Consider the following 27,093-nt stretch of genomic DNA (forward strand, 5'->3'; position numbering starts at 1 on the left):
TTAACAGGTAACATGATGTCTGATATATTCTTCTATAATCATCTTTGTAATCCAAAAGAATGTAATGAAATGTACACCACTCCTTTTACAGTCATCTAAAGCAAATAACATGAAGATCTTCGGGGTTTTATCCATCTTATAAGTGATACCTGCAGTATACATAGAGTATCATATTATCTTTCTAATTTAATTTAACAATTGTAGCATGCTGAATTTGGGCAACATTCCAATCAGTGATGTGACCACATGTTCTGATTGTAGGCCATTTTGACAAGCCAAATAACACACGATTGCTTGTGGTTCATGTTAATAGGCCAGGAGATGATGATATCACTGATGAGCCAGCTATCAGAAAACCTATCTCCGAGCGCTTTTTCGAGGCAAGTCTGAGATCTCAATGACATGTCTGCAGTTGGTTGAAAGTGAAATTCATGGAACATAGCCATCTTACTCAGCAGGCAGCAAGAGAAGAGTATTGCTCAGCTAGTATCATCAACCTGTTGCATTTCTTCGCTAAAAGTTTCCGCCTCTTTGCTATCTGTGAGATATGCCACTCTTTCTGAATTCTGATTCATCTCCTGGATGTTGCTAGTATTATCCTGATCAGCATCCATTATTTGTCTCGCAGTTGGATTAGAGATGAAAACAACAGAACGTTTTTGAGGGTAATCCATGGACTTGTGTTCATAAGTATTCTCATCGTTCTCAACATATAATTTGCCAAATTTCTGCCCATGTGTCAGTCCTGGGCAGTGACCCTGTAAAAAATGTAAAATAATTCACTCCATAGATATCCACAGAAAGAAGTAAAACAATCTGTACCCAGTGTCAAGCCTGAAATTGTGATTACTTCTAAGTACTGAAAAAGCTCATGGATCCACAGGGTTCAGAAAAGGGAAGTCCGAAGCCAAAGCAAGCAAGATTCATTATGTACCAGGAGCTGGAAGTGGTAGCATTAGATGGGTAAGGACTCTAGATGAGACCTTAAGATTGCATTATTCAAAGGAAAATGCCGTTTGCTTCCCATGTTCCAATGGGTGGAGCAATGCAAACTGGCTCATAAGGATTTATAAAGAAGGCTAGGATGTTATAGAGGCTAGAGTCAAGGTTCCTAGAAGACTCTGTCTAGTTAGAAATATGATTTCTGTTTCAGCATCCTTAATATACCTTATATTGGTTTGGCTAGGTATTTTGAGTCATGGCATGACTTGGAGAGTAACTTGATTCATCGGCCATTCTATAGTTCTTTATGAATTAAGACAAGCAAGAAAAGTGTCATAGGTCCAATATGAAGTAGAGAGGTCCTATTGTTATTGTTAACCAGAAGTTCAAGAGACACAACATATTAGAGTGGCATTGACCAAGGAAGGCCGAATCAACCTGAATCAGGTCGTTTGAGCTGTACTGGACAGAACTGGTCAAGAATCATTACGGTTTGGGTGGTCGGATTAGTTTGGACCAAGGAAGCGCACCCCCACCCCCCAACCCTCCCGATGCCCTCCAAGGTCCTCTCTCTCTCCCCCCCTCCCTCCCCACCCCCACATCTCGCTTATTCTATCGCCCGTCCTACTTGCTCGATCGCTCACTAGTCTTCTCTTCGACACTGACCGACATCCATTGATGCCCAAAGAAGCCCCTTTACCTTTTTCTCTCTCTCCCTCTCTCCCCATCCCTCCCTCCCTCTCTCTCCCTCTCCCTCCCCCTCCCTCTCTCTTTCTCTCTCTCTCCCTCTCTCCCCATCTCTCCCTCCCTTTTCTCTCCCTCTCCCTCCCTCTCTCTTTCTCTCTTCCTCCCTCTGCTTCTCCCTCCCCCCACATCTCCCCGTTTTAGTATGCCCCGGCCTGGTACAGCGCGGACCTATATCGTACTAAACCGATCGTCGGCTAGTACGACCTCTAGTATTGGCTCGCCGAACATTGGTTTTGACATTTTTCTATATAGAACACCATGATAGGTCCAAATAGTCTGACATATATGTTGATTTCTTTTGCAAATAAAATCCTATCTTCTTAGGCTCCAATCATGTAGGCTGGGCACCCAATGCTTGGCTAGTACAGAAAAGACCTTGATAGTAATAGAAAAATGTTGCATGAAAATTTCATCCATCTATTTGAGTGGAAGTATAGCATACTAAGTATGATGCACATCAAAGATCTATAAAAATATTTCACATTTGTTTATATTTTTAAATCTGGGAATTCCTGACAATAATATGAAAGAAAATTTGTGAAAAAAAAACAGAACAAAGAGAAAGAACCAGAGGGCAATACATAGGAAGCGAGGGGGACATGAAAGAGGGAATAACTCTAGCACAGATGGTATTTAGCCAATCATCATGCTTCTTTTTTTCTTTTATTTTTTTTCTTTTTTTCTTTTTTGTAGAGTTTGGTTTTCCTCTTTGGGTGTGTGGGGGCTGGGGGTTAGAAAGATTAAAACATGAGTTGTTAAACATGGAAATATAACATAAAAGAAGCATTGAAAACTAGTTGTATGCAATAAAAGGACTAATTGGATTTGAGAGAGAGAAAGGGAGAGGGTGACCTTGGCAGGCGAGATATGTGACTTGACTGTATGAGATGAAGCTTGAGGATTGATTTCGAGGTAGAGTGAATAGGACTTTTGGAGGCCCAAGCAGAAAACCCACTCACAAAAAATAGAAGACAGTTATTTGGAAGAGGAAAGAGGGCATGTTGTCCTGACATTTGTCAACAATGCCAATCTGAAATTAAATTTTATGAGAAAAACTGGTGGCAATTTGGGAAATAAAATGTTAGGCAAAGCCCTCTCTTCTAACTTTTTAAATATGGTACAGGCACAAAAGAATATAGTTTGTGATTTTTTTACTTGATGTTTCATTATGACACCTACTGCAGTGAAAAGTCATGTTATTAATTTTATGTCTACTTCAAGAACTAAAACTGAATTCAATCATTCAGAAATTTTATAATGATTTTTCCAGTTATAAGGAAAACCTTCACTATTTCTTCATACTTCTGCATGATGCCGATGGTAGTGTTTGTACCTTGATGAAACCAGAGGATGAAAAGGAATTCTGTACTTTGGTGTGACGAATTGAAGGATCCCAATCACCATGAAATTGGGTATCATTTGTCTCTTGACGGTCAAAGCTTGTGTCCATTGGATGACATTTATGCATTCCATCACCTTTGCAAAAAGCTCCAAAATATGAACAGTGCTCACTTACTAAAGAAATTTCAGGAGTAGCAGGCAACAAGTGACCTTCTGTGCTAAAGATATACCTGCAGTCCAGAGAAAATGTTATCTGTTATAAGGCACTATTACTTTGTTATGGAATAATATGAATGTCGTGGACACGGTTGTTTCATACTCACTTATACGGGCCATTCTCAACAATGTTATCTGGGCCCACAGCTAAATCAAAAAGAAGCCAAAGATATTTAACCTGGAATAAACTGCTGTTAGATGTGTGATGCAGAAAGATATATTGGAAGCATGCAAAAAGGGGGAAAAAACCTTCATCTGTAATTTAGACAAATTGCATGCCACAGAAAAGTTGGTGAACTGTGAAGTATAAATCTGTCATCCATCCGATCAAAGGATCAGATGATTGATGAGGTAGAACCTACTTTTAGAAAAATTAGAAAACCAGTATTGGCTCACATGGCAAACATATTCCACATCAGAAATTGAGACATTTTAAAGATGACCATGTCTTGCAAAGCCATACCGTCTCGGCAAGGAAAAAACTCTCCATGTGGTCATCCTGTTTGTGAGACTCCACATCTGCTATGTGGCAATATCCACATGGGCACCGTGAACCATATTGAAGGCTTGTTACAAAGTCTCGGCCGGCATCAAGGTACCTAAAGTGAACAATCCTCTAAATAAAGATATTGAAGCTGTTGATATTTAAATATAGATAGATATCTCAAAATATATGTACAATGAGTTTAGTTATATGGCCACATCAATAACTTAATGCATTAGGTCAGTTTGAGATGTTTCAACCTGGAATTGAAGCCTGAGTTCATAATTCATACATGCTCAATTTCCTATACTGTTGTTAGATATTTGGATCTAACATGCATGTCTGCATCACTATAGGCTCTGAGTATGCACATGCATTGCAACTAAATTTGGCTTCAAACACCTCTGTGTATTGCAACTAATTAAATTGGATCTATATGGAGGGAAAATATAAAAGAGAAAAGTTACCAACATCTCCTGAAGTGGACATTGGAATATTTATAGGTCTGCACTTCCAAACTTATTTTAAATCCCCCATATCTGGAAAAAGATTAATATTTAACACTAATCCTTTTTTTCAAAAACATTATCTTTCTGCATATGATAATCCCACGAACTTATGTACATATTAACAAATGATTGTATGTGGTATATAGTATACATTACATAAGTTGCCGACAATAAGCTATGTACAAATTTACAACATGGTTAAGCAAATGAAGTTCATATATATGTTACATAAGATATCTTTACTCACCTTCAACATACATAAAATGTTGAGAATATTGTGATTTGTACACATTTTATCATGGTATATACTATATATACAACAACTAGTATACTAATGTCATATTACATTATTTTTTTTAGTAGTTGTTTAGCAGGAGTCAAATATTAAGAGTAATTCTGTCATGAATAATAGAATCATGGAAAAATTCTATCTAATACGTTTTTGGGGCACTAAGGACTTTACTTTAACATGTCAATGAACAATCAAGATCCACTTGATAACTGATTGTTTAATTTAAAAAGAAAAAAAGGCATGATATACAGTATAACCCCTTTGACACTTGAAAGGAAAGCAAAACCGTCTCTTCAACACACTGAAAATGTGTCTTCCTTTAATATCAGGTGTAACAGTGCACTCTCTGTTTTTGTAGAATTAAGATGCAAATGAATAAATAACAATTTCTCTCTAAATGAAGCTTTTACCATAAAATAAGTATTCTGATGCAAATAACAAATGAGAAAATATGTGATATTAGTAACTTAAAAAAGCGGCTGACCTAGGATCTCTAGTAGCTTTGAATAGCCAATATGTGCTTTCCATCAACTCTGGTCGCAGTGGGTAACCTTTTTGACCAGACTGAAATAAGTTCATGATTAGGGGAACTGGTATTATTACGATATAACCAAGATTTAACAGAATAAAAGGGATAAGATTTGAAACCTGAACATTCAATGTAGCAAGATTAAACCCCTCTGGGGTGAAGCCATATTTTTTCCATACACTCAAGAAAGCAGCATGTGTTCGAACAGCAGGATCAATATCTCCAGCTAAAACCTTCCATTTTATAATGTAAGTAATCCTCCAAGAAATTTAGCATGAGATTTCTAAAAGAAATATGAAAAGTTTAAACCTGAAGCCCAGGCCAGAATGCCTGCAGACTGTTAAATAATGGCCAGACTGTAGCAGCAGAGTTCATGTTCACCTCCACATACCTGCATGCATCAATATCTCTCATGTCAATCAGTAGGAAAAAATTGAAATTGTAAAACTTAGCTGCTACAAACAATAAAAGGAATCTGAATATATGAAACTGTAAAGAATTATAGAACCACTAACAAATGAGGATCACAGATCCATTTGAACTACAAGATTGAGGGCAAACTTTACCAAGGATCGTGATGGAGATAGTGCATGGCTGCCTTGTAAGCTTCCTGGAACATAAATAAGTACTCCTCATCTCCAAATAACAAATAGGCCTGTTTCAAGTATAAATTTAGTGAACCCCCAAAGCAACCAAGAAAACTATTAGCAAATGGAAAATCCCACTGGGTTATCAACATGAAATGTAGCATGGGTATTCAAAACCAGGTTATTTTGCTGCCACTTGAAATTTGAGGAATTATCCTTGGAAATAATTCCAATCTCAGCACGAAGTAGAGATGTATATTTACAAACTCATACCTATTGTTTGCTACAAGAATGAATAAACAGTATCAAAAAGAACACTAGTTGCACTACTGGCATAGGAGGAACACTAAAACATAACATAGCAACCAAGTTACGAATATGTTCAAGTAAGGTTCGCTGTCTCGGTACCAGTAGGGGTGGCAAAATATGACCCGACCCGCCAACCCGACCCGCCATAAACAGGTTTGGGTTTGGTCTAAACGGTTCGGATCGTAAACAGGTCGACCCGTTTAACCTGTTTATTAATTGAGTCGGATACGGGTTTTAGATGTCTGACCCGTTTAAACCGTTTAACCCGTTTAACTGTTGGACAGGTTAAACAGGTATAAACAGGTTAAATGGGTTGAACAGGTTAAACAGGTCTAAACAGGTTAAACGGGTCTAAACAGGTCTAAACGGGTCTAAACAGGTCGGGTTGGGCAGGTTAAACAGGTTGGGTTGGGCAAGTTAAACGGGTCTAACCAGGTTAAACGGGTCAGGTTGGGTAAACAGGTTAAACAGGTCGGGTCGGGTTGGGTAAACAGATTACATGTTTATTAAACAAGTTAAACGGGTCGGGTCGGATTACCTGTTTAATAAACAGGTCAGGTTCAGGTTGTAATTTCTGACCTGTTTAATAAACAGGTCGGGTTCAGGTTTATGATTTTCTGACCCGGCCCGCATGTGACCCGACCCATTTATGACCCGACCTGACCCGGTTGCCACCTCTAGTACCAAACCTCATACTGGTGCCACATTAGCATAGTGTCAGTATGGTATGGTATAGTACAGATTTTTTTTGGCGTACCCACACTCGGTACGCCACCCATACTGAATACCAGTATCGAACCGGTAGGGTACGGTATGCCCTGTACTGCCCAATTCGGGCTGGTACGATGTACCTTGCGTCCAAGTAAGTAGGGAAGCAAGTGTTGGGTTGACATGATACATTGAGAATATGCTTAAAGATGTGAGGACTTGAAGCAGTCGCCACATGCAGAATAACACAATAATGTAACCAACAAACTTACGCAATAAAGAAACAATACTGATTTAAGCGGTAAATCAGCAGGACATATGACGTGGCACTGATTTCTATAATCTACAGTATTATACTTTCATTCATGAATCATAAAGTTGGAGTGATTATCGTCATTATTTGAAGCAAAGAACCTTGTGGTTACTTCAAAACCTGACACTCAGAATTCAAACAAGTAATATGCATAGATGAAGTTGTACTAGATTCTCCAAATGTCGGGCTCACAAAAACTATTAACATAAGTCAATCCCTTAATAGGATTCATATAGTTTTGCTATCTTGATGGCGGATACATGTTGGTGCATCAAGACCAATTAATTGTATATGAAAAGTTATGATAATGTTTAACTTTATCCAATGATGTAACTTCAAGAAATATGGACGATAATACACTGACAAACTTTCTTATATGTATGAAAAGAAATAGCTTGCCTTCAGAAGATACTCATAGAAGGAGTCGATACTCGTGCCTATTCCAGCATCCTGCAACGAAACAAATTTTAAGGGAGAATTCCATAAGAAGAACCAGAAAGGTCACTACCACAATATGAGGCTAAATATCATCATGAAGCACAGTTTCCAACTATAGTAAGTGTTTAAACACTTTTTAAACAAAAATGTCAAATAAAGAATACACTAAATCAAGCATGTGTTAATTGCAATCACACTCAAGCAACAATTCTCAAGTTGATACAAAGGCACAAATATCAATACCAGTCATAAATTTGCTCATGCCCGAGTTTGGCCATTGCAATCAAAATGGTAGTCTCCAGGTCTATGGAAATGTTCTGAGTATGATATATTAAACAGAAACCTCCAGCAAACTATGGTAGCCAAAGTTGGTTATAGTTTGAACTTTGAATGCTAAGCGCACATCTGAACTAATTATGGACATCAATCCATGCAAAGGCATCCTTACTTAGAAGGCAAAAAAGTTATATAATGGAGAAGCAAATTAGTATTATATAAAAGAAACATTATGTGCTGTAACATGCTCCAGAATTAAGGCCAAGAGATGATGCTTCAATAAATTATATCAGTACCTTGACCAAAGTATAGCTGTAAATCTGGTCACATGTGATGCAGCACAGGGTGCAACCAACAACTACTATGATTAATTAAACCAAGCCAAGTGCCAAAGGAGCTAGCGGATTCGCAGGTGAAGACCGCAGAGGTTTTCAGCAGATTTTCTTATAAATTATCCATTAGGGATAGTATCAAAATCTAGCCAAGTTTCCATATTTGTAATAGAATAATTCTAGCATGTTTTCTTATTGACGTGTCCTATTTCAAGTATGATTCTGTATCGGGTTTAATGCCCAAATTAGGGTTAGAGTATCATGCCCTACAAATATGCACTTATACATTGTAAGGAGTAGCTTTTGAGATATTAATAAAATTATTTTCGAGAGAATTTCTTCCACCAAGTGAAGAATTCTTCAATCTAGTTTTCTTCTATTTGCGTGTTGATCTTTGAAGCATAACCCCATTGAACTAATCGCCCCTTCTTCCTTTTCCCGCTGCATCAACATGCTCCTATAGTCCTATTCAAGTTTATCGAATAACCATAGAAGAAAATGCCATAACTTCACAAAAGGTTACATATAAGACAGGAACGAACGAAGGACATATTCCAATGCCATTGCAGAGAATTCAAATTGATGAATATGCCAGATTTGAAGCAAAGAAATATAAATTTTGTATGAACAAGATCTGGAAATATGTGCTGTATAGAGAATCAAATAGAATAACCAAAAATAGAAAAAAAAAGCCTGTTCATTTTAGCAAATGTAGTACTAGTCATGTATGGAAAAAATAAAGCTCACAACAGGTAAACTAGAAGCAGAACAGCTAAAATGGCATACAAAAGTGAGATGACCTAATAAAATTTGACAGTGAGAGATTAGTATTTTAGGAGTAAAAATGCACACTTCATCCAGTGCTTGGCAACTGCATACAACAGAAGAGAAGTCACCTTTTGAGTCCATTCACCCGTGAAAACATTGATGTGAGCCCCAACAAGGTTAATTTTTGATCTCCGGGCCCATATTCCTCGCACTGCATTCTTCGTAACATGCTCATAAACTGCATGATCAAAGAAGTAGCAACTATTTAATCCATATAGCAGATCATCAGGTCAGAAAGACATAGCATCGTTACAACTTACAATCACTGCATAGTCCTGCAGAATAAATTCTAGCTTTTCTCTTAATGAGTAAGGATATAAAACTCATACGAAAGGAGAAGAAAAGAGGGAGGAAACAAGGGAAACAAGAAATACAGAGGAGAAAGAAGTAAAAAATTTGTATGAGAATTAAATAAGGAGGAAGAGTGGCTGCTGGACAGCTGCTTCCTGAAGACTGAAAACAGGGAAAAAAACAGAAGAGGAGAGGAGGGCAGGCAGACTGCTGCTGGAGATTGAAAACAGAGTCTGCCGCCTGCTGGAGGTTGAAACAGAAGAAGATGGAGGTTGGAAAAATAAGAGGAAGAAGACAGCTGCAGGTTGACAGAATGTGAGAGGCAAGCTTTTGCATATATTATAACTAGTCATGGGTGATGGAAGGAAAGCCTAATTCTGGTGTTGATTTCAAATAAAAATGCATAGGCATTGCTCATTAAGTTATATTAGCCACAGGACTACTTATAATAGCCAAACAAACAAGAAATGGTTGGGTTGTATGCTACCTTTTTTAAAGTGACAGAAATGCCACCAAGGTACCAAATGAAAGGAAAATAGCTCACCAAATTATAGCAGACCATATTCAATCGCCATATTAACACGGTTAATATCTGTTCTCACATCAAATAAAAAGGATGCATTTATAAATTTCTCAACAAATTGACCATATATGCAATTTTTTATGCAATCATTTTCTTCTAGATCAATTTACAAAGAATATCCCAAGATTCCAAAGGACTGCCATTTTTCGATTAGCATAAAGTGATTCTGGTCATTTGGTGATGAAATAATATATAAGCAAGCTTTCTGTCGCAAGAATATAAGATATTCTCATTAGCAAAGGGAAAAAAGAATGTCATTAGAAGGCAACAACTTCAATCCAAAAACGATATGCTTGACAGTACCGAAATCCTTACAAGCTCTTCTCAGTATGTGCTATAACATAAATCATTGTAATATATCACCACATTAACATTAGCAGATGTAATGATGGTGCTACTTTATTTTGTCAATGAACAAACTAAATGGGCAGTATGGCATCCAACATAACCAACAGTATGGGCAACACTATTGTACAGCATTAATCACACAAGATGGTAGTTTTTCTTTTGTGCACAGTAACCAACTTTACCAGTCTAATGTTATGCCATGATCAATTCTATTCTCTAGCCCTATTCAATGGAGTAAATCTACTTATAGTTGAATGAATATTGTGCAAATTGTTGGAAATGTCAATACTGATTTAAGGATTTAGCTCTTAATAGGTATGATTGGTAAAAAGGGAATCATGAAGTTGCCTATGAGCATAAGAATTGTTGGTTATGGAAATGGCACTATTTACCAAATTTTTGAGGTTCATTATGATAACAAACCTAGCATAACAAAGCAACCACCACAACAGTAGGGATATTGCAAGTGCCAATATGGCATTTTGCATGAAAATCATTATCTGTTACAAAGTATTATAAAGTAAAGAGAATATAAATTATAAACATGAAAGTATTATTCCCTTCATTCAAATTGTAAACAGAAAAATCTAGCTTATGTACTCAAATTTTCAATGAATGAAACTATTTTTTAGTGCACTTCATGTGTTCGCTCTTTGTGGTGGATTTTGTGAGATCTAGCATAATCTGGAGCAAACCCTAGTAACATCAATGGTGAGTTGGTGATTCCCATGAGTTTCCATGGGAGATCCTTAAATGATTCTAGATATTGACAAAGACCTTCAATAGCAAGGTAAAGCTAGTAGTTACCTAGTTAATCTTATAGTTCCCTTCTTGTTATTCCATTAGGTAGTGTTTGGTTGCAAAATAAATTTTGAAGAGATAGGGAAACTTATCCAAATAAGTCTGGAGGGATAGGACTTGTTCCATGGAATAGAAATTTTGTGCGTTTGGTTGGAGGGATAAATGCGTCCATTTTATGTGCATCAAATTTCATGATAATTTGGATTTTATCACAAAGACAAAATTGCCTCCCATTTTTTGTATATTTAGTTAGTGCATAAGGGCAAAAATGTAATTGAAGGGGATAACTTTCTCTATTTCATAGTATGAGCCTATTCCACCAAAATGATGAATAGAGTTACCCCCTCCCTCTCTCCTACTTATACCATGTGAGGTATAAGGTTACACTATGAGCAAGAAAAGGTGCCTTTGGTAGTACAACCATGAAATAAGGCACTTATTCTGTGATCATACCACCTACCAAATACTAACTTAGGTTCTAACTAGCCTTCTAATTTAGCGTATGTTACTTCTTTTGTTCATCTACTATGTCACCCTGAAATTTGCACAAGCTAGGGACATCAGGAGTGCCTTCAATTTTTAACATCCTTGAATAATCATTCTCCGACCTTAATGATTAACCCTATCTCACCCTAAAGCAAACAAGATTGCTTAAGCCATATTTTCTCGAAAAACCACTTGTCAATTAGCAAAAAGAAAATTTTAATCGTAAACTTCAAGAAGCTAAAATTTCATAAGATCTGGCAAATGAAGGAAGGGCGAAATGAATCAATTAAGAACTTAAAATGAATGTAGAGTAGAATGATACATGATCTAGTCATGAATTTCTTATTTCTTATTTTTGCCATCTTCAAACAAATATATCTAGCTTGTTGCTTTAGATAATGTAAGTTCACAAATTTTTCAATAATATCAGCACAAAGATTGCTGGAAGCCTTGTGGCACTAAATATAATATATGACCACGTAGAAGCATTAGTACAACTACTGAATGAACATGATAAAAAGTGAAAAAGGAGTTATAAGAATTCTCTTACACCTAGGTAGTCACAATACAAATAAGAACACCTCAACAAACGGAGGAAAGTTTTAACAAAAACTCAATATATGAATAACCAACTAATTACAAAATAGCTGTAGTATGCACATTGATAGACAATGTGGCGCATACTAATTGTTGAAAAGGGTAATGGTATATTGAAGCTATAGATATAAATTGATGAACTGAGTACATTAGGACATGTGAGTTTAAATCCACGACAGCTACAATAAAGATAATTATATCAAATTTAACAACCAAGCTCATACAAAGCAGGTTGTAAACACCGATATTGATCCCCATGCCCTTTCTCCATCAAACGGTATAGTGCTGGTATAGAACTAACAGTACATATCAAAACTAATAGATTCAAAAAAGAAACTGTCAGTATGCATTGGTATGGTACTGTGTGTATGCACGAGTATGCCCTGCTATAGACCAATACAACCGGCATGCACCTGTACATAGGGTTTCAGCATCCTGACACTTGTACCAGTGTTGGTCTCGTGCTGAAACAGTACGGTGCCAGTCATACCATCCCATTCACGCATTACATCCCAAGATGCTGTCTAATGATAGAGTTCAAAAGATCATAAAAAAAAAAAAAACCTTTTTTCCATCTTATCAAGGGAAAAGAACATAACTAAATGTATGTGCAGAAAATATTCCAGTACCATCTATAAAACATCTGGATAATATTGTCAATAGTTTAAATACATAAGAGTATATCCAGTTTGGTGAAGCATGCTAAGAGAATCATCATAACAGCAACTTAGATTAAACTAAAAACACCTGAGATTTCAGGAAAACTTCACGTGTATCAACCATAGATGGAGAGACAGAAGATGTAAGTAACACTTACTGGGATTATTAGTCAAACGACTCAGCACCCCAAATTCTAGCGTCAAAGTACCACCGCCAGCTGTTGATGTTATCTAAAACCAGGTCAAAACTATTTTATTAAGCGGTACAGACTGGTAAAGAAAAAGGAAAAATAATCAGATGATGGTCACAGAAATTTTCAGCCCTAAAGCTTTTAGGCTCTGTTTGGTTATGAAGGAAATGCAAGAAGGAGAAAAAAGTCAACAGCAAAGGAAAGAAAATGGGGATCTTACATTTGGTTGAACTATACAAATTGCAGAGGAACTTGCAGAGAAAGTACGTATGCAATGGCTGAGTTATCCTGACCTACTTACTATTTTGCTAATTTCCCTCAAAATAATTACTTTTTGGAGAAGAAAACTTTTAGACCTCCAAAAGAAAAACTTGGCCCTGTATCTTCTCAATTGTTATATTTCTCTAGTTTTCTCTTCATTGCCAAGCAATGAACTAAGATTTTTCTTTCTCTCACCTACTCAATAACCAAACAAAGCCTTATAGATAGAGAATGAGCATAAGAGACAAGACTACACATTCTTATCATGAAAGATGTTTACAATTTATCCAACATACAAGGGAAAAGACAATTGATCCATTTAGAAGATATGGTATGTCTGCAGATTAAAAAGGTGCATTAATTAGAAACAAATACATCAATCAAGGTTTCAAAAGCTAGTGCCAATACCCATGCCACTCACCAATCGGCACATGCAAGGCACAAGGCAAACAAATCTATCTCAGTACAGCACAACCAGCATAGACAGGCATGCCGCGGCATAATCAGCACCTCATCCTTCACATTGATGAACCCAGTTACAGAACCAAATTTCCCCAAAGCATTTATCCGGCATCAATAAGTTGCCACAAGATAAGAGAGAAAGTGAGTTCCAATCAGAAGGCTTGGAGGTTGAAGGTTTGGATTCTCAAGTCGTATGGCTTATAATATAACTTTAGGACACTTACTTTGTTAATAACATCCATTTCTTGCCCACATGAAGCATAGGTAAGAAACATCCAAAACACATGTTTTCTTGCTTTTAGGTATTTTAATTATTGTAGATCATGATCAATGGGTGTTCTCTAAATCTATGAGATCCATCATCTTGATAAGAAGATATGATAAACATACATGGTGAGCTATGGGAGCCAATGAATATTACTCATAACAACGAAATTGAACACAATGAAGTAGATTTATCAATCAACTGAGTCTTTCAGAAGTTAAAGAGCTTGCCTTGCTTTCATTTTCATCCACTCCATGCACCAGATTGACAGATCCAAATGGGATTCCTGCAGAAAGCATTAAATGATAAGTGGATAACACATTAACCAGAGAAGCCATCTTAAAAGGACATGTTTAAGTTTCAACATTGGGTTTTAAACTTAAAAAGATAATAAAAACATGCTTTGGCTTTAAATTGTTAAGAAATGGAAAGATGATAATTGGAACATATTTTAATTATCAAAACCTTTTAGGAATGTATGTCTTAGCATATGATTTGAAGCATTCTTATGTACAATATGCATGGTCTGCCGTACCGGTCGGTACCGGCCGGTACGGGCCGGTACGTACCGGTCCGGACTGGGACCGGTACCGGATCAGCGTGGAATCCGGTATCAGTAGTTTATTGTTGAAGAACCGGTACGGAACCGGTTCAGACCGGTATGGACCGGTACGCCGCCGGTACGGACCGGTACGGAACCGGTTTCGTACCGGTCCGGGTCGCTACCGGTACACCGACTGGTACCGGTATGGCGGACCTTGACAATATGTATTATTAACCAACATACCAACTGTTCATCAACATAAAACAGGTTTGTGTATTTTTGTATACACCTAGGAACCTATTATAAATATTTGATTGTCCAATATAACATTCAGCAGTAACCATGGTTAAATTTCACTGCCATGAGTTTAAAATTTCACATGAAACTCTAAACTCAAATCTAAAACATTGAAGTTTTGGCTAGAATAATCTCAAAGTGGAATTGGATTCAGAGTTCAAATGAAACCAACTTATAGAGCAAAACTTGTTGTATATACGATATATTTATACCACTCTTTTTGCCGTTTCTTTTTTTAAATATAGCGGAGCATTTATTTAAATAAAACTAAATTTTCATGAGTTTTGAAAAATTTGAAAGCACTATAACATAAAAGGGATTTAGAAGAGAGCTTTTTTGACAGTCCTAGCTATCCTAAACCTCAAATCTCAAAGGCATTAGGGTTTTCATAAGTTCACTGAGGTGGTATATTACAATGTAAACACGATTAATCTAACATTTTTTTTTATGATTAATTTATGGGGCATGATAATGATTGACAGAGGATTCACATAAGCAAGAGCTGAATCCTTTTTCCCTTCATTGAGAGCTTGAAACTATAACTAAATTTAATTTATGTCTAAATGAGGTCATGAAACTTGATAAGTCTGGCTGAATTTGTAATTTAATTTAAGTACTGACAATGCTGTTATGAACCAGTCTCTCAGCAACACCTAACCCATGCCTCCACCTCTTTCCTCAATTTGACATCTTCCCAGGTTTTCTTCTTTCCTCTACAAGTTGATCATAGTTGTTGATGTAATGCTGGACTGAACGATAATCCTAACTTAGTTTTAACCCAATCACCAAGTTCCAGCATAACCATCCTTATATCCAAGCACTACTTCATAACTGCCATTTATAGGCAACTTATTCTATTTTGGAAAATAAAAAAAAAAAAAAAATTCTAACTAAAACTAGAAGAAGAAAGACTGTGACCTAGTTGTAGAAAGATTGGTGGAAGGTAAGCTGGCCTTAGAGGTAAGTTCTTTCTTTGGAAGGTTGAAAGGCTTAGCACTCTATAATATGCTAGTGTATGACAATCCTGGTTTTTAAAATTTCAACAATGGTACATAAAAAAAGTTTTAATGCATTAGTAGAGAATATCTTTGAAAGAAAGGAGAGGTTTCAACAAGCTCAAAGTTTACAATCATCATCTTCCAATCCTTCTTTCTATCAAAAACAGGTCGATTATGGAGGATGGCTCAAGTGAAGAAGACTCAATGGAAGAAATTAGTAATTTTCTTCTAAGAAGAGTTGGAAAGACCAGAACCTAACATGAAACCTAGAAGTTCAGTAGATAGGTAGGGAACTTTAGCTTATTTGTGATAGCTTAAGCTCATTAAATCAGGAAGCAAACCTCTGGATTCCCCTAAATGTGGAAAGAAACTAGATAAAGAGATTATGATAAAATGGATGTAGACAGTTGTTCTTTTAAAGGGTAAGAGAGCTAAGATGAAATAAAAGAGAAATGGATATTTAGCATGTAAGAAATTGTGGATATTCACTAGCTTCTAGGTAAGTTGTTGTGGATGTTCACTACCAACAAAGAACATTACAAATCAGTGGTCAGAAGAAAATAATATAAAGAAATTTCTAAGAAGAATGGAGAGGCAAATATAACATGAGCAATTAAGGAAGATCTTGTTAATCAACCACAGGGATTTAAGGGTGGTTTTGCAGTTTGCACTATGAGGTACTGAATAGGGGGGGAGAGAGGGGGGAGGAGAGAGAGAGAGGGAGGAACAGAGGGAGGGAGGGAGGGGGGGGGGGGGGGGGGGGGGGGCAGAGAGAGAGACAGACTGACTTTGGGAAGCTAGTATTCAAAATTTCAAATATTTATTGACAAGATTGTTTGATGTTGCTCAGAATTGAAGGACTTAAGTATGGTATGTAGTTATGTACTATTGATTTAAGAGTGAGGAAGGTGGGTTTCAGCATCACCATATTAGGAAGAAGAATGGAGAATCTCCTAATATCTGTCCAAATTGACAAAGGATGATCCTATGAGAGTTTGTCCACAGATTATTTTCATCTCTACATTTTCTTTTCTTTTTTTCTATTCTTTGTTTCAGTTTTGAAAGCTCCACTGCAAAAAAAAAATCATAGAATAGTTGAATTACTATTGATGTTGTTGTTACATTGGAGAAAAAATCCTGGTAAGAAAGTAAGACGAACCAAATAAAGAATGGAGCAGGCAATTGGCGTGTACACAGGTTTCACTCTTTCATCTAAGTAAAAAAAAACATTATGCTCAAAAGAATCCTAGCCAACTCAGTAGTAATGGAAATAACAAATCCATAGTAATCAAAATAAATTTTGCATAAATAAAGGAATAATTAATTTAGACATCAAAATTTACTTTGGCAATCACCGCCAGGTATTGTTCAACAAACTTGATTAGAGTTGCATTCCAGAAGTTACATTGTACATTTACATCATCCATAGTTCATAAAGAGAGATGGATTCAACTTTTAATTGTCACAAATCACTCAATTTAGCTTTCCAAAGTTTAAAAGATATAAATTAACCACATATTAGTCAGGTGTTAGAGGTTACAGGTTTGTAAAGCCACTTGAATAAAGAAGTAATGAACCTGTCGGAGTGTCAAATGCAGGTAACAATCTTGTTGCCAAATCCACAGCTAAATGAAGCAACTGATCATCATATGATTGAATCTTCATACCCTGTAGATAAATTATCCTTAAATCCACTAAGAACTTTCTGGTATCGAGGCCTTTAAATTACATATCAAGCACCAAGAAAAATTACCAAAATTGTAAATCATCTATATCAATGACCAATTTCGTATGGCGCCAATTTCTTTTTTTTTACATTCTATTTCATTATAATTCATGTCAGTGAACAGGTTTAATGATGAGTTGGTTTTCACAAACCAAAACCAACAATAGTTAAATTTTCCATATGATAAATTTATTTATTAAATGTTATACTATAACAAGTAAAATGGGCACACTTTTAGAGACAACATACTTCATTAACAATAAATTAAGATAAAACAATTTGATATTGTAATCAAGCACATTAAATTTTTCAACTAACAATAGCAATGATCAGAACAAATCTTTTTTTTATTGCAATGATCAGAATAAATCTAGCATCAGTTATTTGTAAAGTATTGGCCATCGCTTGTAAAAAAGATTATCTTATTATCTAACAGAATAAAAACAAGAAGAATAGGCCACATTTTGTATGTTACGAAATGATTAAAATGAAAATTGGTTCTGGGGAATGCCAAAGGTGCTTTGAATGCAAACATGAATTAGAAATCGGAGTTCCCTTGAGATCAGCCTCTTGGTTGATCTTCATATACTTACCATACAAGCCGTAAGTCAGATGGATGCCGCAGCACACTATAAGGTGACAACCTTTTTCAAAAACATGCTTCTGACTCCATCTATTTTTATTTTTGAGTACACAAGATATATATCCACCCAGGGTTGGCCCAACCCTGGGCCCGGCCCAAAGAAAGGCCCTGGCAGGCACTACGCACTGTGTTCACAGGCACTAGGCAGCATGCTCCAATCTCTCTTTTTAGGCCTCGCTTCTTCTCTCACCAAAAGAGAGGAAGCAGAAGGGAGTTTGAGATGGGGTGGTTCTTCCCCTGCTCCAGAAAGGCCCCCAAAAAGACCAGAAGGAAGGATTAGTTTGCTCCCCCCTCAGGTATTTCGAATCGCTACCGTCGGTTTAGGATTTTTGTTGCTCTGTCTCCAGTTGGGTTTTCTTTGGTCTTTCGTCTTAGTTCCCGATTCGAGCTGAAATATTGGATTTTTTTGGACGGAGGTATTCAATCTGATGATTTGTCTGTGTTTTCTTGAAAAAGAAAAAAGTTGTATTGTTGAATGCAATTTTGGCTATTGGATCCTGGTTTGGTGTTGAAAAAGGTGTTTCCATCTTATTCTCTCGACATGGTTCTCTTCGAGTATTTCTGTATCGGCTTAGAAGAAGGTATTTGATGGGTCTTGGGAGGAAAAAATTGTTGTAATCGTCCAAAACAATCACTTTTGGATTATTTGTTGAAAAAAATATCCTTTTTGAGGGGAGATATGGTGTTCTATTTTTTAGGAGAAATATCCTATAAATGGGTGGAGGTGATTGGTCTCCATTTATCTCATCACTGGCTTCTCCCGAGCGCCAGCGATTTCTGAGGAGAGGAGGATCCGAGAAAAAGAGAGGGGCAAGAAGAAGAGGGCGAGCCAGCGAGGAGATGCATCCATCGAGGAAGAGAGAGAAGGGAGGCAGCAAGCTGACCCAGAGATTGAGGAAGAGAGAGTGAACGATCTTGTCTTGCACCTCTCCTCAAGCCACCTTCCTTGCTCACCACTCCAGCTTCAACTGGTTCTCTCTCTCTTTCTCTGATATCCGGATCCAGCTTACCAAAGAACGTTGGGAGTCTCTAATCATGGAGTTTGAGGGGAGATATGGTGTTTTGTTTTTAATCATCATGTTTGATGAGGGCATTGTATTGATATTCGATAGATGATTTTTGGCGTAGTTTCCTTTTGGGTTTTAACTGATGGGGCACCGTAAGTTTCCAATGATTTGATTGTGGATTAATTTCAAAGTTTTTGATGAACATTACACCCAGATACCAGATGGCCAAATTATTGTAGCGCATGTCAACAAATAAGTTTTGTTTCATGTTTGACCACTCACTTGAATGATGGGAATTAGAGTTTAACGTCATGAGAGCTAAACTAATTATACATATACGGTTTCTCCGTTGTGTTTTTTTTTCCTTAGTTATGTGTTTATTTTGGGAGAGTACATAATGTGTTGTTGTTAGGTGAATGTATTGAAAGTTTGACAGTGGAAGCTTCTATTATTTTTATTTATAGAGAGATGTAGTTCTTGAGCTTTTTATTTGATATTGTTGCTCCAATCCTTCTTTGGGGCCTTCTGCTTTAGAACTTGTGAAACAGTGATGTTCTTTTCTATCATATAGAGTGTGGAGAGCATCGCATACTTCGCTGGCATTTATCGCTATTTGCGTTTCTTTTTCCTTTTCTATTACATGCATGTTGGGGAGATGGTTTTGATTGCCAGTTAACAGAGAAGTCAAAGCCAAATTCTGCATCCAATGTGAAGAAAAAGAGTTCATTAGATGGAAAGAAGAAAGCTCGGACAATGGTTTTGAGCGCATTGCCACCCACCTTCACATTTTGTGAATTGGCTGCTGCAACCAGAAATTTCAGAGCTGATACATTTAAGAAACTCATAAAATGCTGAAATTAAAATGATAAACTAAAGTCTCAAAATGTAAAATTTGTAAGCAGCATAACCAGTATAATGCAAACAAGAAGCAAGAATCTTAAATACCTAATAAGGCTTGGTAGTAATTTAAATGCATCAAAGGCGGTTAATATACCGTGGCATAATCACTTGCAATAAGATGAGCAGAAAGTAAACCCCCAAGAACCCGAATTGTGGTCTCAAATACTGAAACTGTTTTATCCTGCATATACAGTAGTAATAGAGATTGACATACCAGGATGACATAAACTCATAGAACAAGATGAAAATCATTTTGACAAGAAAAAGGTAATTGTCAGTGATGAAATGGAAATACTGAAGATTTTTTATATGCTACCAAAAGTTTATGTAAAAGGTAATGGGAGTAGCTTGCAGAAAATGTGATAGCCCTGAAGACACATCACACCTTGGAGACCTTGTGGTTGTGGACTAACCAGTTATCATACTTTCAAGAAATCATGAAGTAAGAGCTGTACAATAGAAAGACTTACAAATGTTTTACACAACTAGAAAATTGTCCAATAAGTTCATATAGAGGTTGTTTAAAATCATTAAACTCCTTCACCCTCCCCTCCAAGGAAGACCAAACCGGACCAAACCGCCCGATTTGGCTCTTACCAAGCGGACCCGGAAGAAAAACGGGTAAGTTTGGCCATTGGAGTTGGTTCTGGCCCCGAACCGGCTCGAACTGATTCCGAACCGACCGGAATCGGCTAAAAAAGGTCTGAATCGGACCGTACCGGCCGGAACCATTCGAAACAGGCTGGTTTTGTTCGAACTCGGTGCTAACCGAACAGCTCGCACCGAGTCGACCTGATTCTAAATTGGGCTAAGCAGCGAAGAGCTTTCCATATTTTTCCCGCCCAAGTATATTTTTCACCTCACTACTTGATTTCAAGATATTTCATGTTCTTGTAGCATGCAACATCTCACTAATAATTTTATAATTTGTATAATTTTAAAGTAATAAGATGCATCATTTAGGTTATATCGGAATCATAGAAACATCAAAAAATATCAAATTAGATTTAAAGTCATTAAAAAAGTTCAAAAAGATTGATTACCAATTAAATAAACTTGAAAAATTCCAAAAAAAATTGTGCCAGTATGGAACCAGCACACCTATCGTACCGTGTGTCGGTACAATACAGTACGGTACGGTACCGACCCATCTACGACCGGTATAGGTTCCGATATTGGTTCAGCGGACCTTGCTCCTCTCCCTACCCCAAAGGAATAATAGCTGTCATTCATGCATCATAGACGCTCTCTACAGATCAATATCAAGAACAACTATTATAAATGCTTGGTGATAGATAGAAGTTGCATAGTTATACTGGAAACCATATACGTACATGTTCAAAAGGTAATAATTAAGGTGTTTCATCTTTTCTGAATAAGCAATTTTTGGAAATATCCAAAAGAACTCTATAGATGAAAAGGACTTAAATACAGATGATTTGTTCTAGAAGAAAAGCATAGACTACCACAAGGACTTAATTTGTGAGCATCAAGCAAGAAAGGCATGCAGTTATGTTTGACTATGTTAAAGCAATAGCTCTAATTTATGAAGATATTCACGTTCTCCCCAAGGTTGTATGCCTTTACCCAAAATCAAATTCAAGCCTCGTCATTTTACACTTCATACCTTGTGGATATTACCTGTGTAAGATATAGAAAAAAGGTTGTGTTGAAATTCCGGAAGGAAATCCTAAAGAATGCTAAAATCTAAGGGGGGAAACTAAATATTGCATAGAGCACATCCGAGAATATGTGTGGAACGAGGGAAACCACAATGACTGAGAAACAAGTGGTTCCCTGAGCATAATATGACCTTGATTCTATTTAATTTGAAAGAACATGTAACAAAACAAAGTAAACATAGAGGGGTTGTTCATCTTGAATATTTTGTATATTGCAATTGCCAAAGTTTATCGAGACTTGTTGTTGCTAGGGGTAGTTGGATCTACGACACTTCTATCCCTGGAGTTGAGTTGGGGCCGCTTGGGAGGGCATCATCACCCTAGGGGTGGATCGCATTCATCTCGAAGGAAACTCGGCTACATTGATCGAGTGGATCCGAAGTCAGTCTTTGGGGGGCGACGAGCACCCGCTGTTGCAGAATATCCACGGATAGTTGAGGAATTGTGTTGCCTTCCAGATTACCCATGTATACTGCGAGGCCAATAGGGCAGCTTATTAGATTGCCTCATATGTTGCCCAACATTCCACAAGGCTTCATGTGGGACAGCTATGAGACCTCTCCCCACCCCACAATCCCCCCCCAACCCACCCCCACGCCGGTCATCTTCTCTTTTCTAACTTTCTTGGATGTATTCATACTAGATCGATATGATTTATCCGGATTATCAAAAAAAGAAAAATGTAACCAGAACTTCTTTAATGCTTTAATCACAATGTTAGGCAGTGAAGAGGACACATGGCCATATGGTGCGCTTCCCAAAGATTGGAATATTGAGATATGCATGTATTGTACTTTGAATGATAGTGTGGGGATTTGAAATGAGAACATCTAAGGAATCCTAGAGTACCAACATAGATAAAGGAGAAAATAAGGGAAATCCATTTGAGATGATAAGCCCATGTAACGGTGCTGGTCAAATACAACCCTAGTAAAGAAGGGAAGAGGAGTCCCCAGTTCATACTAAAGAGCCATATAGAGGGAAACTGGAAGAGAATTTTTAAATGAAGGCAATGAGAAAAGAAGCTAGGAGAGATAGTGTATTTCATACAATTTGGTTCCAGATAAACTTAAAATAAAAATAATGAAATAAAAATTGAGAAAGGATTCATTTGATCCAAAATAGCGGGGAAGTTTATTATATCTATTTTGTATGTAACATACGGAATAAGCATCATAAAGAACTTTAAATGCAAAAGAAAAATGGCATCATCATTTCAGAATTTCTTTTTAATAAAAGCTTTAAAAAGAATGAAGTATGAGTTTTACAAAAAGGATTTGACAAAATTGTTAATAAAATGGAAATTAGGCACAAATTAGAAAGATTGTCACCTGTTCCGAAGAATAATATGACATGGTTACTGTGTAATATTGTAGATGCACTTTTTTCAACTCCATGCAGGAAATGAAGATGAATAGTTTCTTATCAAAAATAATTATATCCAACCATTAGAATGTAAAACAAGCATAAAAGGTTTCTAGAAGAAATTACATAATCATCTTCAAGAGCAATTTGACATGTAAAGACATTTTGAGATAACAATGATGCCTTAAGAATCAAAGTTTTGATACTAATTCTTGAGGAAATGAAACAAAGGCAGGCTAATTCTATGAAGGAGAATAAAAGAAAACATAAGAAAAATAAGAATTCTCTGGTGTTTATTCATATTAAGAAACTGCTGAGAAAGCTATAAAGGAAATGGTTTGGTATATGAAGGAGCTACCTGATCCTGTAATGTTTTTTTCTCTTAATTTTTATCATTCCTCAAAACTGACACCTAAAAAGAGGAAAAGTTTTAGAAACCTACTCATTGAGTTTTCTTTGAATTTTTGATCACCATACATGAAACAATATGAGGAGATCCTCTAACTTTCTTTTTCTTTAGTTTCTCAGCAATCAAACCAAACCTTACATGAAGGTTTGCTAGAGAAATGAACAGTGGACACCATTTAATTATAATCAAACATGTTAAGATTGTGCATGAGTAACATTCATGTATAATTGATTGTGAGGTACTGAGCCTACAGCAATAATCATCAACATATAGGCACCTTTCCCCGTCTTTAGAGTGATGGACCTTAAGAAGGACAATAGGGCCTTTGGGTTATTTCCATAAGCCAAAAAAGACACCCACCTGGCCCAGATAGGGATGTTGTTGAGCTAAAAAGAGAGCTGCATGTGAATTGTCTTGTGAAGGGCCTAATTGCCAATAACATTGAACACTAAATCACATGTTTCTAAGCCTTTACAAAGATGTTACTAATCTTCCTCCCCCCCCCACCCCCTCTCTCAAAAACAAGGATATATAAACTCATTCTGGAATGATGTAATGACAAAGTTATTTTGATGCTGAAGCCAAATTATACTTCCATATAGATGGGGGCATCGTGCATTCCAAGTAAGTAGCCTCTTACCCTTGCATGTCTTACATCTACCATGGATATTGAAAGAGAAGAGATTGAGAGACTATTCAGCAATAAATTAAAGGAGAACAAGCTAAGAATAGGGGCTTAGTGTGGCTGAGTTTGAAAAGGATGAACAGATCAAAAAATATTAGCACTTAAATCTTGAAAAGAAGTATAAAAGAATATTACAACAGTAGATTTAGCAGAAAGGAAGAGCAAAAAAGTGTGCAATGCCAACCCAGAGCAGATGGCATAAGGATTGAAAGTTACAATATGTCCTAGGCTATTTGCTAAGACAAATAAAATACTATATGGTGCAAAAATCTAGTTTTCTGCTCCAAACATTTATTATTGGTTACTTAGTGAGTTTGATGGCATGCTATTTGTTACGTTATGAGTTCAATAACATAACCATTGAGGTTAAATCAGCTACACATTTTGATACATTGATAATACATGTGATAAAGGCGACAAGACATTGGAGATAGTGAAATCAACAACACGAACAATGTGATACTCACAATGTCAAACCAAACATTCTTACCAACCCACTCAACAGCTGCACTAAATCTCTCGCGATCACCTAGTAAGGCCAACGTATCCAAGGAATCAATCTGGTCAATGCATAAATGATAAAAAAACAAAAAAAATGATAAAATTATTATATTGATAGTTAATCAAACATTATAAATTTACTGATTGATGATGTTCTTACTAGAGTCAAGGCATAACCACCAAGTGTATCTTCACCTTTGCAGGTTAAGGGCCTTAGTTCATCGAGAGGAAAAGCATGGTGCATGTATCCATCAAAGGCATGATAAAACATCTCACGCACCTACACAAACAAAAACGATGCTTATTTCTCATAATTAACAAAGGGTACAGAGTTTTATTTCCTTGGCAGCATGCCTGCAAAATCTCATTAAATTCCTGCAACTTGTAAAAGCAAACTGTAGCATGGGAACAAGTTTGATGATGAAATTGTGACTTAAATAATAGTTGAACACTTATGTTTTAAGTTCGGTTTTTAACCTTACAATTAGGTAGAAGAATATCAATATTTCTGTGATTAGGATCAAAATGTTTATTAACAAAGAAATGACTTCTACCAAGACTTCTTCTAGATATAACATCCAATAAACAATCAAATAATTTCTTAAATTAAAAAATAAAAAATTATTGAGTCCCAGCATTCAGAATGTTTAACATCATCAAGCATGTAATTACCAATGCCTTAGGAGTTCGAAAGACTGTTGAATCAGTATGATCAATATATATTATTATCACATATTAGGCCCCAAAGAATTAAATATGACCCACTGTAATTTGCACAATTCTCCTTCAGCTTCATCATTCATCAACATAGAACTAAACATCTTCTCCTTATCATCTTCAACAACACATACACAAAAGGATAAGAAAGGCCTCAACATCCCTCTTCCCCTTGACCAGCAATATACATATATTTGTGAAACCATTTGACTAAAATGAAAATAAATTCCCCTTTTTGCTCCATAGGCCTTCCTACTTCTTTCGTTTCAGATGGACCAACATCAATCCATTTCTTACTACTCCCAGGGTCCAGTTAGAATTTCTATCAAAATCTTAACTTTGCAAGTGATAATCTCTTCCCTTGGATTTCCTGAATTTACCATATTCTATCTCATACCCACTTGCTGCCTAAACATTGTATGAAAAACTTTCAGTGCCTAAAAATCTTGAGTTGAGAACACTCAGATGTTCTACAACTTGCTCAGGCTCCAAATCAGGTTTAAATCCACAAAGGAAACATGATCAGAATAAAAGTACTAAAGAGTGAATTTACCATTTTATCTAGAGGATCTGCAGATGCAAGTGCAGACACATACAAGGATATCCTCAGAAGAGCATTCAATCTTCAATAAGAATTTGCCAGAATGACGGGCCATAATACTAGATTAATTATTTGGCTGTAAACAGACTAGCCACTCTAATATTTTTCACAAGAACAAGAACTGCAATGTGCATAATTCATCAATTTCTCCATCTTCAATCACTAATTTCTCCATCTTCCATCTCATCCTTCTTAGTTATACTGCCCCCACCAGCTATTTAACAGTTAAAAGAACTGTGACATCCTGACTCACTACCCTAATATAACATGCCAACGAATTCAAACACAAACTTTCTATCATTCCTTTTTTCTTCCTCTTCTCATCCTCGTCAGGACCTAATTGCACATATCAAGAAACGTGACCCAGAAAAACAATTATACATCAAACAATGTTAAGTCTTCAAGAATATCTTAAGCTTCCAAAAATGATATTATCTTTATTGTCCAAAAGATAGACCTTGTTCTTGATTTCACCCGTCAGTCAGCTTGCTAGTTCAAGAACCATCAACTATTTCAACTTCCCAATCTAGGAAAGATCAAAATTTTAACGTATCAGGCCCCAACTGATCATTGTTCATAAAAGAACCCATTCTTCTGCACCAAGTTCCCATTGTTTCGGACGGGGTAGAAAAGAAATTGCATCTTTTGCCATATCTTCTATTTTTTTTCCATCCAATTCAAATCTTCCGATAAAGCAAAAGGCTTTCTAATTCTTGGATCCAAGAAACCCCCGTTTTTCAATCGATCTCAACAAAAAAAGGAAAAAGAAGGACAAGAACAACCACTGCAATTTCAAAAAATTAAGAACAGTGGCGTACCTCGTCTCTGAGCTGCTTGGCCTCCGAAGGGGAAACGCCATCGGCCAGGGCTCCGAGCGGAAAGACGGCAGCGAAGGCGATCAGATGGTAGACTGCCACCGCCCCCATTTCTCTCCGGTACATAGATCTCTCTCCGATTTCGCCTCTTGAGGTCCGAGACTACTCAACGGTAAGAAAGAAAACTAAGTAAAAAAGAAAAGACAAAAAAAAAGGGAGGTAGGCTTTCAAAGCGAACCGAGTCGGGGCGGAGGGATCGAGAGCACCGACTGGAGTGCGGGCCGGGGAGAGGCGGCGTGAGGTGCGAACGTTGGGTTCGTGCTGGTGCTTGGTAAGTTAGCAGATTGGATTCGATTCGCCTGCATTTAGAACACGTAATATCTAATTCAAAATTAAATTTTTACTTTT

The 27,093-nt window shown here is 36.7% G+C and overlaps 1 protein-coding gene across 5 annotated transcripts; it reads right to left on the reverse strand.

The window, feature by feature from the left end:
* LOC103705983 (alpha-mannosidase I MNS4) lies at positions 1-27,016 on the reverse strand. Of its 5 annotated transcripts, XM_039114286.1 has the most exons (20): positions 26,924-27,016; positions 26,689-26,847; positions 24,713-24,832; positions 24,519-24,611; positions 20,005-20,091; positions 19,790-19,861; positions 17,212-17,302; positions 14,026-14,081; positions 12,775-12,847; positions 8,920-9,029; positions 7,377-7,427; positions 5,627-5,715; positions 5,370-5,451; positions 5,180-5,293; positions 5,016-5,095; positions 3,710-3,845; positions 3,496-3,558; positions 3,354-3,424; positions 3,023-3,260; positions 1-758 (listed from the first exon to the last, which is right to left on the reverse strand). In XM_039114286.1, the coding sequence occupies exons 2-20, from the start codon at positions 26,809-26,811 to the stop codon at positions 480-482; spliced, it is 2,028 nt and encodes a 675-aa protein (XP_038970214.1). In that variant the 5' UTR covers positions 26,812-26,847; positions 26,924-27,016; the 3' UTR covers positions 1-479. The 5 variants fall into 5 exon arrangements, with proteins under 5 accessions (XP_038970214.1, XP_038970216.1, XP_038970215.1 ...); XM_039114288.1 differs by lacking the exon at positions 19,790-19,861 and having other exon boundaries at positions 397-758; positions 26,924-27,014; XM_039114287.1 differs by lacking the exon at positions 3,496-3,558 and having other exon boundaries at positions 397-758; positions 26,924-27,014.
* Positions 27,017-27,093: the final 77 nt, after the last annotated feature.

The sequence above is a fragment of the Phoenix dactylifera genome, chromosome 16 (assembly GCF_009389715.1).
Source record: "Phoenix dactylifera cultivar Barhee BC4 chromosome 16, palm_55x_up_171113_PBpolish2nd_filt_p, whole genome shotgun sequence".
NCBI lineage: Eukaryota > Viridiplantae > Streptophyta > Magnoliopsida > Arecales > Arecaceae > Phoenix > Phoenix dactylifera.